The 14319-nt window shown below is 33.3% G+C and overlaps 1 protein-coding gene across 1 annotated transcript in view; it reads right to left on the minus strand.

Moving 5' to 3' along the window:
- KLHL1 (kelch like family member 1) overlaps window positions 1-14319 on the minus strand; it is a 428234-nt gene that overhangs the window by 134285 nt on the left and 279630 nt on the right. The window contains exon 6 of the mRNA XM_032277337.1: window positions 12669-12855. Coding sequence (XP_032133228.1) covers window positions 12669-12855 — 187 coding nt within the window. The remainder of the gene's footprint in view (window positions 1-12668; window positions 12856-14319) is intronic.

The raw sequence follows: 14319 nt of genomic DNA on the forward strand, positions 1-14319 counted from the left end.
TATCAAGAATACCTGAGTGTGAAATAGAGCTAGCATAACATTTTTAAAAAGCTTTAACATTAAATATAAATGCATGCTATAATTTTGTTATAGCAAAGAATATTTCTACGTATAAAATTTCTCTAAAGTCCCAGTTGTATGTCACGTATGAAATGTTATTAGTAGAAAAGACCATGAAAAATCAAATATATTTATAAATAAATAGCCATAAAGTAAATAGCACTTTTTTATGATTCACTCAGTGACATATTGATACAGTTCCCTAAAAGACAATATTTTCTCTGATGTTTTTCTTGAATATGTTTTTTACAAGGTGAATGACATTATATCAGTATATGTGTGCAGTGACCCCCAAAATACCTGTATATGACTGTTTACATCAGCTTTATTTATAACAGCTAAAACTGAAAATATTTCAGGTTTTCATCAACAGGAGACTGGATAAGCAGATTACTATTAATATATTAAAAAGAATAGATGGGGACATGCACAACAACATAAATGAATTCCAAAATAATATGCTAATTGAAAAAAAACTTAGATAAAGAGTACAAAGTGTGTGATTTTCATTTCTATGAGCCCAAGAATAGGCAAAACTAACTTAAGTTGAAAAAATATTCGAAGTAGTGTTGTCTTTGGAGATGTGGAATGTGAGATTAACTGGGAAGAAATATGAGGAAGCTTTCTGGGGTAGCAGTAATGGTCTCTAGCATGTTTGGTGTTTGGGTTAAAAAGCTGTATGCATTGTGAAAACTCAAAGGACCACTTAAGATTTGTACATCTCAATGAATGTAAATTTTCCCTAGAATCTCTAAAAAGTAATTGAAATCTAATGATAATATGTATGCAGCTATGTTTAGGATCAAGGGCAACCATATTTACAACTTTGAAATGCATTAAAAATTGATGAGTGATAGAAAAATGATAGATGGATAAGTATATGATAAGGCCATGTTGCATACTAGTAATGATATAGTCTAGATGAGACTATGGATGCTAACTGTATGATTGCTTCAGAAGATACAATTTATCTGGCTTGAAATTTTTTCCTTCACACAGTACACTTGAGAACTGATTCTAGTCCCCAAAAAAATTTTAAATAAAAATAATAAGAATTAATATACGTCAAGCTTTTAGCTGACCTTTTAAAAAAGTCATTCTTAGCATATCTCATCATTAACAGGTTAAATGTGAGCAAACGAGTAGAAGAAATAATACAAATTTTGTAATTACACACAATCCTAGATTTAAAGTCTACCATAGCTACTTACTAAATGGTAGAAACTAATAAAGTTTCTACTTAATCTCTTCAAAATCAAAATGAGCTTGAAAAATACTCTCCAGATAAGTTTGTTGTAGAAAGTAAATAAAATTTTGTGTATGGTGCTATTTGGAAAGAGGTATTTAAAATAAAATCACTGATGTGAAAATAACAGGATATAGGATTAATTTGCAGCTCCCACTTGGATGTACAGAGCAGTGTGAGGAGACTCACATCATGAAATTTTGCTCCAAGAACTAAGCAGGAACATAGCAGGAAAACCAAAGGAATTCACAGATCATTTGAAAGAAGTGGCTTGCCACAGCAAACTCTGTGAGGCAGCTAGAAAGCTGTGAGTGCCCAAAATTTGAGAGGGGAAAGTCAGCCTCCAAGCACATACCCTCACCTCACTGAGGGAATCTGAAAATCCAGATCACAAAGGAAGCATTTAATATATCTAGGGCTGAAACAAATTTATAGAGCCAAGTCAAATATAAAAATAGAATAAGAAGCATAAAGAGTCCTGTAAGTACTCCCAGTGACCAGGGAAGCCATTTCTAACTTTATCTCCCAGGGGTCCTTGGGGAGGGCAGCCAGTGGTATTGGGAAAGGATCACAGGGAGAAGGAAACCTCCAGCTAAACTTTCTTTTTGACTGAGTGCAAATATTCCTGGGTAAAATTTAGGGCAGCGTACAAATGGGAAGTACAGGTCATAGGAACACAGAGGCCACCCCAGGTGGTGAGGAGTGAGGCCTAAAAACCCTGTTAGCTTTCTCAGCTGGGAGGCTTGTAGCCTGGGGCGAGATCTCAGCCCTGCTTACCCACCTCCTGCTTGGAAATAAACTCAGTGCTGATGATGGTGCAGGCAAAGTGGAACTAAGACTGGCCTTGCTGGCTGTGTGGGACCTGAGTGAGGCTGTCATTGACAGCTTTCCACCACTTCTCTGGCAACCTGTGTGACACAGCAGAAGCAGCCATAATCCCCCTGGGAAAGTAACACCATTGGCCAGAGAAACTGCATCCCCCACAGTGGCCACAGCAAGCCCTGCCCGAGGAGAGTCTGAGTTCAGACATGCCTAACCCTGCACCCACCAGGTCTTACTGTACTTGCTCTGGTAGTCAAGATGAAAGACATAATCTCTTAGGATCTCTAAGGCCTCACCCATTGCCTGAGAAACCCAAGAAATCTTGTATACTTATCCAAAGCATACATATCCAAGAATCTTAGGGCAAGCTTATGTCAGCTGATGCTCTTTTGAAAGAGTCACCTCCTGGCTACAGGCCAGCAAACTCCTAGTATAACTAGTATTTGAGGAAACCAGCACACCAAACACAATTACAACCAAGGACGCTCACAGAGTTCACTTCACTCCCCTACTACTTCTGCTGGAGCAAGTGCTGGTGTCTATGGTTGAGAGACCTGAAGACATATCACATTACTGGACCCAACAGACACACTCCAGTACCAGCGTGGATTATAGCTAGGGTGGCTAGACTCAGAAGAGCAAAAACAATCACTGCAGTCTAGCTCTCAGGAAGCCCTATCCCTAGGGGAAGAAAGAGAACACCATATCAAGGAATTATTCTGCAGGACAAAATAATCTCAGCAGCAGCTTCTGAGCCCCAGATCTTTCCTCTGACATAGTCTATGCAAAAAAAGAAGAAACCAGAGAAATAATTCTGGTAATATAACAAAGCAAGGATCTTTAACAACCTCAGAAGATCACACTAGCTCACCAACAATGGATCCAAACCAATAAGAAATCTCTAAATTGCTAGAAAAATAATTCAGAAGGTTGATTACTAAGCTACTCAAGGAGGGTGCAGAGAAAGGTGAAAAACAAGTTAAAAAAATTAAAGAGCTGTAATGCAAAGCATCAGGTAACCTATAAAAGAAAACCTATCAAATTAACATCAGTTATCTCAAGAGAAACCCTACAAGCTAGAAAGGATTGGGATCTTATTTTTAGCTTCCTTAAACAAAACAACTATAAGCCAAGACTTTTGTATGCAGTGAAACTAAGCTTCATAAGTGACGAAAGATAAAATATTTTTTAGACAAAGAAATGCTGAGAATTTTGGCACTACCACGCCGGCACTACAAGAACTGCTAAGAGGAGTCCTTGAAATAAAACTTCAAAATACACCAAAAAAGAACCTCATTAAAGCATAAATCTCATAAGGCCTATAAAACAATAATACAGTGAAGAATAAAAAAACAAAATATTTGGGCAAAAACTAGCACATTGAATGGAATACTACCTTGCATGTCAATATTAACATTGAATGTAAATGGCCTAAATGTTCCATATAAAAAATACCGAATGAGAGAATGGGTAAGAATTCACTAACCAAGTATCTGCTATCTTCAAGAGACTCATTTAACTCATAAAGACTCAAGTAAACTTAAGGTAAATGGGTAGAAAAAGAAGATATTCCATGCAAATGGACACCAAAAGTGAGCAGGAATAGCTATTTTTATATCAAACAGACTTTAAAGCAGCGACAGTTTAAAAAAGTAAAGAGGGACATTACATAATGACATAATGACTTGTCCAACAGGAAATTATCACAGTCTTAAATATATATGTACTTAACACTGGACCTCCCAAATTTTGTAAATTTGGGAGGTCCAGTGTTAAGTGCATATATATTACAATTACTACTAGACCTAAGAAATGAGATAGATGGCAACACAATAATAGTGGGGGACTTTAATCCTCCACTGAGAGCACTAGACAATCATTAAGACAGAAAGTCAAAAAAGATACAATGGACTTAAACTGTACCCTAGAACAAATGAACTAACAGGTATTTACATAATATTCTACCCGACAACTGCAGAATATACATTCTATTCATTAACACATGGAACATTCTCTAAGATAGACTGTATAACTCACAAATCATAAAAAATTTAAGAAAATTGAAATTACATCAAGTACTTTGTCAGACTACAGTGGAATAATATTGGAAATCAATTCCAAAAGTAATCCTCAAAATCATGCAAAAACATGGAAATTAAGTAATCTGATCCTGAATGACTGTTGGGTCAACAGTAAAGTCAAAGTAGAAATTTAAAAATTATATAAACTGAATGATAATAGTGACAAAACTCATCAAAACCTGTGGGATACAGCAAAATCAATGCCAAAAGGAAAGTTCATAGTGTTAAATGCCTACATTGAAAAGTCTGAAAGAGCACAAACAGACAATCGAAGGTCATACTTCGAAACAAGAACAAACCAAACCAAACAGAAGAAAAGAAATAAAGATCAGAGTAGAACTAAATAAAACTGAAAAATAAATACAATAGATAAATGAAATGAAAGTCTGGTTCCTGGAAAAAATTTACACAACTCATAGACCATTAGTGAGATTAACCAAAAAAAAAAAAAAAAAAAAAAGAGAAAAGATTCAAACAGGCTCAATTAGAAATGAAACAGGAGATACTACAACTGATAACACAGAAATACAAAAGATCAGACAAGACTACTATGAACACCTTTACATACACAACTAGAAAATATAGCAGAGATTGATAAATTCCTGGAAATATACCACAGACCTAGATTAAATCAGGAAGAAACAGAAACTAAACAGACCAATAACAAGGAGCAAAACTTAAATGGTAACTTAAAAAAAATTACCAACAAAAAAAAAGTCCAGGACCAGGTGAATTCACAGATGAATTCTATCAGACATTCAAAGAAGAATTTGTAACAATTCTATTGAAACTATTCCAAAAGATAGAAGAGGAGACAATCCTCTCTAAACCATTCTATGAAACCGGTATCACCCTAATACCAAAACCAGGAAAAGACATAACAAAAAAAAAAAAAAAAAAAAAAAAAAAAAAAAAAAAAAAAAAAAAAACTACAGACCAATATCCCTAATGAGCATATATGCAAAAATCCTCAACAAAATATTAGCTAACTGACCAACAGCATATCAAAAGATAATCCACAATGATCAAGTGGATTTTATCCAGGGATGCATGGATGGTTTAATATATGCAAGTCAATTCATGTGCTACACAACATAAACAGAATTAAAAACCATTACATCATCATCTCAAGAGATGCAGAAAAAGCATTTTGCGAAATCCAAAATCCCTTTATGATTGAAACCCTCAGCAAAACTGGGATAGAGGGGACATACCTTAACACAATAAAAGTGACTGGGCACAGTGGCTCACATCTGCAGTCCTAGCACTCTGGGAGGCTGAGGCAGGTGGATCACCTGAGGTCAGGAGTTTGAGACCAGCCTGGCCAACATGGTGAACCTGGTCTCTACTAAAAATACAAAAATTAGCAGGGTGTGGTGGCAGATGCCTATAGTCCCAGCTACTTGGGAGGCTGAGACACAAGAATTGCTTGAACTTCGGAGGCAGAGGTTGCAGTGAGTCGAGATCATGCCACTGCACTCCAGCCTGGGCAACAAAGAGAGAACCTCCATCTCAAAAAAGAGAAAAAAGGTGGGGGGGGGGATAATAAAAGCCATCTATGACAAACCCACAGTCAACATCACACTGAATGGAGAAAAGTTAAAAGCATTCCTCCAGAGAACTGGAACAAGGCAAGGATACCCACTTTTACCACTTCTATTCAATGTAATACTGGGCATCCTAGCCAGACCAGTCAAACAAGAGAAACATATAAGGGCATCAAAATCTGTACAGAGGAAGTCAAACTGTTGCTCTTTACTGATGATATGATTGTATACCTGAAAAACCCTACATACTCATCCAAAAAGCTCCTATATCTGATAAATAAATTCAGTAAAGTTTCAGAATACAAAATCAATGTACTCAAATCAGAAGCACTATTATGCACCAACAGTGACCAAGCTGAGAATCAAACCAAGAACTCAACTCCTTTTAAAATAGCTGCCAAAAAATATTATAATATACTTAGGAATATACCTAAGCACGGAGTTGAAAGACCTCTACATGGAAACCTCAAAACAGTGCTGAAAGAAATCATAGATGACAGAAACAAATGGAAACACATCCCATGTTCATGGATGGGTAGAATCATTGTGAAAATAAGCATACTGCCAAAAGCAATCTAAAAATTCAAGGCAATTCCCATCAAAATATTGTCATTCTTTGCAGAACTGAAAAAAAGAAATCTTTAACTTCACATGGAACCAAAAAAGAACCTGTATAGCCAAATCAAGACTAAACAACAAAAAAGCAAATCTAGAGGCATCACATTACCCAACTTCAAACTATACTATAAAACTAAGTCACCAAAACAGCACAGTACTGGTATAAAAATAGGCACACAGACAAATGGAACAGAATAGAAAACCCATAAATAAAGCCAAATACTTACAGCCAACTGATCTTTGACAAGGAAACAAAAACATAAAGTGGGGATAGGATGCCCTATTCAGCAAATTTTGCTGGGATAATTGGCAAGCCAGATGTCATAGAACAGAACTGGATTCTCATCTCCCAACTTATACAAAAATCAACTTAATATGAATCAAAGACTTAAATCTAAGACTCAAAATCATAAAAAAATGTGGAAGATATTATCAGAAAAATTATTCTAAACATTGTCTTAGGCAAAGACTTTATGACCAAGAACTCCAAAGCAACATAACAGAAAAATATAAATATATATAACTTAATTAAACTAAGTAAGTTTCTGCACAGCAAAAGAAATAATCAGCAGAATAAACAGAAAATCCTCAGAATAAGGACAAAATCTTCACAAACTATGCATCTGATAAAGGACTAATTTCCAGAATCTACAAAGAATTCAAACAAATCAGCAAGAAACAACAATTCCATTAAAAAGTGGGCTAAGGACATGAATAGACAATTCTGAAAAGAACATATATAAATGGCCAACAAACAAATGAAAAAATGCTGAACATCACTAATGATCAGGGAAATGCAAACCAAAACCACAATGTGATACCAGCTTACTCCTCCAAGAATGGTCATTATAAAAAATAAAAAAATAAATAAAAATAGATGTTGACATGGATGTGGTGAAAAGGGAACACTTTTACACTGCTGGTGAAAATGTAACCAGTACAACCACTATGGAAAACAGCATGGAGATTCCTTAAAGAACTGAAAGTAGATCTACCATTGGATCCAGCAGTCACAATACTGGATATCTACCTAGACAGAAATAAGTCATTATATGAAAAAGATCTTTGCACATGCATGTTTATAGCAATACAATTTGCAATTGCAAAAATATGGAACCAGCCCAAATGCCCATCAATCAATGAGTGGATAAATAAATCATGGTGTGTGTGTATGCGTGTGTGTGTGTGTGTGTATGGAATATATATACATGTCATGGAATATTACTAAGCCACAAAAAGGAATCAAATAATATGTTCTCACTTATAAGTGGGAGCTAAGCTATGAGGACACAAAGTCCTAAGAACAATACAGTGGACTCTGGGGACTTAAGGGGAGGAATGAAAGAGTGGGGGTTGAGGGATAAGAGACTATACACTGAGTACCATGTATACTGCTCAGGTGATGGGTGCATCCAAATCTCAGAAATCATCACTTAACAACTTATCTATGTAGAAATAAATACCACCTGTTTCCCACAAACCTACTGAAATAAATACATACATAAATTTATTGAGGGGAGGAAAAAATTACAACTAGTTATATATATTTATATGTATGTAATTGATGTAATATTTATCATTTACAAATAAGTAGTCACTGAGAAAAAATATTCTAGATCCATAAAATTGTTTTCTGCTTGAAGGATCCTATTGGAAAAGTTGCGTAGATAACAGCAATATTCTAATTATATTTTGCTTTTCACATCTTCAAAATATTACAAAGGTGAATTTTATATTAACACAAAGTATATATTGATAAATAGTGTGTTATACTTCAAAGTGAGTTCATAATTCATAAATACATGTGAGACTTGTCCACTTTGGATATCCATTTAGAGCAGTTAAATTAATTGCAATTTAAATTTAGTAGATGTTTACTGAAAGTCTACTATTGATCACAAGTGTTATCACAATTAATAGTGTTTCTAAAATTAGAAACATATAGTTTTAGTTGCCAAGTTGTCTATCATTTGAAAAAGAGAATTAATGTATAACAGGAGAACAAATGAGTATTCAGTAATTTGTACTTGTAGTTTTGAATATTGACTAATGATCCCTCAGATCTAAGACATGTATCAATTCCTGTTTTGGCTCCAGATTTTGAATTGCACTCATTATTAGAAGTGTGAGATTTGATCAAATTGTTAATAAATGGTCATTTACATTGTAATTAGAGCTGTTCTAATTTAATACATGATATAATTTAAAATTTGAGGTGGGATTATTATTTGCATTTTAGAGATATAGACGTTATAACTGAAAATAGTACTATTAAATTTGTGAATACTCCAAAATTAATTAACTATGAAAATATCAACGAGCCTACTTTACAAATACGTAAAATGTTTCAAAAATTTCAGATTTTTAATGGTTTAGTTATAAACAAAATACCTACTTCCCCAAAATTATAGGACATAAAACAAATGAGAAAATCTATGGAGTAAACTTTAGAATAAGAGAAACAGGACTCTTCTGCTTGTTGGAGAATAGAAGACTCAGACTGAAATGCCCTCTAATTCTAATATAAGTCCACGTGTGCAAATTACAAAAATTTATTCGCATTGCTAGCCTTACATGTAAATAAGAGAAATTTTCACCGTAGTCAAATCGTCGAAGGAACAGTGAGGTGAAACCTGAGAAAAAGCTAAAGGAATACAAAACCCAGCATTTGTGGACAGAGGTTTACAACCATAAGATCTGGAGCATGTGCCTTGGGCCAAACACAAAGTGGAAGGAAAAGGAACCCAAGATGCTACATTAAGCCTGGATGGTTAAATGGAGCTGACATGGCTCTAAGTTAGTGGAGCCCTTGGTTCTAGGTTGAAGCAGATTCAGGCTCATTGGAGGAAAGGATCTGCAAAATTTAGGCCCCTAAGAAGTGCCAGAGAGTAAAGAAAATTAATTTTGACTTTAAAGCTGTATTACCTAACACAGAAGGAATCAAACTAACATGAATGAGAGTTGTCAAAAACAGCAGAGTTAGACGCCAAACTTTAAGCCCCAAGATATAAAGTAAAATGTGTAATTGTTAAGAAATAATGGACAGAATAAAAAATAAGCCCAGTAAGATAAGAATATTAAAATTCATAAATAAATATGTAAATCTGAAAAAAAATTCAAGAAGTTTCAGAAATAGATAACCTGAAAATTACAAATACACAAGGGCTTCTGCTTTTAAACATGATGGATTAGTTTATACATGAGTACCTATAAAGCTTCAGTTCATGATACAAAATTTCGCTGTTTTAAGACATTAGAGACTAAAAATACAGCTAACACTTAAAAGGCTGAAGTCCCAGAAAGAGGGGACATGAATGAAAATGAGCCTGACATTCTTTGTCATTTTTGCCTTTAGAAATGATTGATTCTCAAGCAGCTCTAAGCTTAGAGATCCTGCAATACGTGTGAACTGAGGCTGCTGGGCAGTCTGATGGGGCTGAAAAGACACAAATTGCAGTTCAGGGCAATCAAGGTAGTCAGGACTTTAGACTCCTATCCCTCAGAAAAGAGAATGGCAAGGCAGCACTGCTTGTGTTCTCTGGGCATTTGCTGATCTCAAAGATGTACACAGCAAGAGGCAGAAATCCAGGCAGAAAATGGAAGCTAAGATGCTAAACTTAGCTTATAGATAGCTGTAAGGCATAGATTTACCTCAGAACTAGGCAGAGCTAGTTCTGAGTTAAAAATGAAGTGGCATTCAGGGCTTACCAAGAAAGAGTGGTCCGGGTATAAACATTGAAAGCAAAACAAGAGTAAGTCAGTCCTCACAAACACTAAATCTTAGTCTCAAATCTTCCAATTTTTGTTTGGAAGAAGGCGATTTTCTCTTACTTTAAATGCCTGGCTAAAATAAGTAAATTTTGTCTTAGAAAACTTGATGTTATCTGGAGCATCTATGTATTTTCTTATACAGTATCCATCATTCTTTCAAACATTGCCAGGTGTGTTACGCTACCTACTAGGTATTTACAGCAGACTTCTGAAGTATTAAAATTATTTCCTCTAAAATAAATGACAGGATTATACCATAGGCTGTTACTACTGTCCAAACCATGCTCAAGAAACTGAAAAAAATTCAATAATTAGAAGAGAAGATATTAATATATCAGCATTCATTATTATATATGTGATTAAATGCATAAAATATTAAAATACAAAAAAGTTCAATCTCACTACCAAGAGGAGAAATGTAAATGTAATGATGAACACTTGGGGATTGATTGTACAACTCTATAATTTGTCATGTTAAAACTTATAAAAAGGTTTTTTAAGACAAAATTTTTTTGACAAGACAGTAAATCTGGCACTCTGTATAACCTGGGAATATCATAAATTCTTATATATTTTCTAAAAAGAAATAAGCTTATATGTCCCAAAAGCTTTCCTTTCCCACCTACTAATTTTGTATCTAGGCATTTATTTAAGGAAATACTCTGAGGCGAGGATAAATTTGTATGTGGATGCTAATGGTGGCATTATTTATATAAAAAAGAATCGAATCCCAGTAAAGTGTTTAATGATAGGGTTAAGCTCAAGCAAACGGTGACATTTCCATGTGAATATTAATTAGCAATTTGAAATGTCTTTCAAAAATTTAATAACATATAAATTCACACATACGATATAAGTAATGACTACAAGCAACAAAAGTAACAACTTCAAGAATGTTAGTAATCTAAATATACCTATACTTAGGTACCTAGCTACATAATGTCTTAGAGAGGAAGTTGAATAGCATAATAAATAGGTATATTTCTATATAAATATATATAGTTATATGCATAGATATATAGTTATATATATATATGAATATATTAATGCGTTTTATATATACTTGAAATATATTATGGTTAATTATATCATTTATTTGAAACAAAAATATTAAAATTACATTTTGCATTTTATTTGTCTTGCATATAACTATATAGCTATACATTGATATATCTATACATGTATATATAACTATATATCTATACATATATTTTTATATACACAATTATATATCTACACATATGGTTTTGGGAGTAAACATCAAAATCATCATCCAGATTCTTTTGGGAAAGAGACTAACCCAGATGGAAAATATAATATTGTACTTTAAAGAAGTTTTGAGGGTTCTGTTACTTCGATAGTAGTGCATTCTCTGATTTAGTACCTTCTCCCAGGACCATTATTCTTTTTTACGAGTGCCTATATCTACCCATGTGATGACAAACATTTTGCCTTTTTACTTTCTTGATTTGCTATTTACTTATAAAGGAATCTCTTTTCTTTAGGCTTCTTCATTTTCATATGTTAACACTCTTGTGCTCATTTAATGTGGTAATAACTAGATTTCAACTTCCCAGTTAACAGGAGTTGCACTTTTCCAAAAATAAACTATGAAAACCATTTAACAGCCATAGGATATCTTTTTGACAGATAAAAAATGAGAATGTGTCATTCTCTATTGATTATATACGTTTTTTCCTTTTAGCTATAATTTTGAAATCTCAGTTCACAATGCTTGAAGTTTTTTTTTGTTTTGTTTTGTTCTGATTTATCTTAATAACAATTTTTTAAAAAGATGTTGAATATTTGGTCATACTCTATTGTTGTCAATTGCAGTTTTTTATGTACTTGAAATATATTATGTTTAATTATATCATTTATTAGAAACAAACATACAAAAATTACAGTTCTGCATATTAGTTGCCTTGTTTATTTGTTCATGAAAATTAAGACAGACATAAGAAAATCTGAAGAGGATAAATTTTTGGAGATTTTTCCAGTAACTCTAAAAACATAAGAATAAAATCTTCAAATGCATATGCTCAGTTTTAAAACACATGATTCATTTTCTTTTGAAGGACTAAAATGATAAACACAATTAAACTTATAACTTTCATCATTTGTTTACTTTTTTGTAATTGTCTATTTATCAGCCTTCTATGTGAGATTCTCATTATAATTGAGATCCCAGCAAGCATTTGCCTGAATATCACATTTCTTGGAATTGAAATACCATTCTCAATATATCCAACACAGTATATGGCCTGTGTTAAGTGATTCAAATCCTCCTTTGATTTTATATGAAATCTTGTATATAATGCACAAGAAATGAATAAGGAACATAAAGATGAATAAGAAGCAGAAAGCAAAAATAAAATATGACATTTAATTTCTCCCTTAATCTTAAATCATAATAATTAAAGCTAGATTTATGTAAATCATATGCTAGTAACAATTATAATATTAAAATTGCATAACGGTATAACAGAGGGTGTATAGTTATAAGGATCCTGAATTAAATACCTTTGTTGTTATCCATTCCTCCTACAGCATACAAAGTTCCAACTGTAGATTTTCTGGGTTTAGTTCTCGGACTTTGCATTAAAGTTCTTCTTTCTGGCAATAGATGATATTTCATTGCTTCCAGAATCAGTTTTTGACATTCCAGATCATTCTTAAATAGTGCATGATTTTCTAGGTCAGCCAATATCTGTGAATAATACACAATCACTGTTAATAATGTTTTTAGGGATGAACGTTATGTCAGTACTTAAAATTAGGAGTTTAACGTCTATGATATTATCCTTCTATTGAGTGGGATGCAGCATGTAGTAAGAAGTCATTACAGTAACAAATAAAAATATGTAAAATGAATGGCTTTCAACAGAAACAGAATGGATATTATTTTTGATTCAAAATTATTTATTATTTTGCCACACAGAGTAAAAATGTATTTATCGTGATCACTTCTTCCATTCACTTTCCTTTTATGAAAGCTATTTGAAAATCAAGGCTAGTTCTGTGTTGGCCATAAACACGTTAGGTAAAGGACATTTAAAAATAGACTTCAGCAAATTAAGCCATTACAAGCTTATCATAAGTATTCATCTATTTAATTTAAAATGTTTCAAGTATAGTTTGAATCTCTTTTAAATTCAAAATAACTCAATAAAGATGAAAAACATTTTCCTCATAATTTCTCTTTAATTATATAAGGAATTTAAAAGTTGTGTTTTAGGCAAAGTAATAGTTTCCAATGATGAAAATTTTATAACTAAATTCAGCAACTGAGGGACCAATAGAGAGACCAGTAGTTTTCAAGCATATTATGTCTATTATTTTGCTATAATAGGTTGTCTCTGCAAATTATTTTGTGTACATTTATTTGCACACATCCAAAGTATATTTTATTTTCCTCTTTCTCTCTCACTCTTTAGAATTTTTTTCTCCTTGACACTTTAATCTGTCCTTTTTTCAATGGATCCTGTTTCACTCTGAGTGACAATAAAATGTGTCACATAGATTTAAAAATTAATGAGTAAAAAATTTAGCATTTACTCACTGACCTCTTTTTATATGTTGATAAAAAACTGTACCACATCTGTACACAAATGTTCATTGAGTGAATAAAAATTGCAGCATGTAACTAAACAATATAATTTAAATTAAAAATTTTAAGCCTGCTCAATATATAAAACTATTAGAAGTGCCATAAAGAATATAGAAACACATAAGATACATAGTATACATTTTTTTTTTTTTTGAGGTGAAGTCTCACTCCCTTGCCCAGGCTGGAATGCAGCAGTGTGATCTCGGCTCACTGCAGCCTCTGCCTGCAGGGTTCAAGCAATTCTCCTGCCTCAGTCTCCTGAGTAGCTGGGATTACAGGCATGCACCTCCATATCCAACTAATTTTTGTATTTTTAGTGAAGACAGGGTTTCACCATGTTGTCCAGGCTGGTCTTGAACTGCTGACCTCAGATGACCCACCCGCCTCTGTCTCCCAGATTGCTGGGATTATAGGTGTGAGCCACCACGCCTGCCCCAGAATAGATTTAAATCTGAATAAGAAGTGTAATGTTACTTACTAGAGCTATAATATTTTAAAGTAATAAATTTTAAAGAAAAATACAATGTTCAATGTCCATAGAGATACACATAAAAACATATTATG

Source organism: Sapajus apella, unplaced genomic scaffold (assembly GCF_009761245.1).
Source record: "Sapajus apella isolate SASKATOON/1434 unplaced genomic scaffold, GSC_monkey_1.0 scaffold9, whole genome shotgun sequence".
Classification (NCBI taxonomy): Eukaryota; Metazoa; Chordata; class Mammalia; order Primates; family Cebidae; genus Sapajus; species Sapajus apella.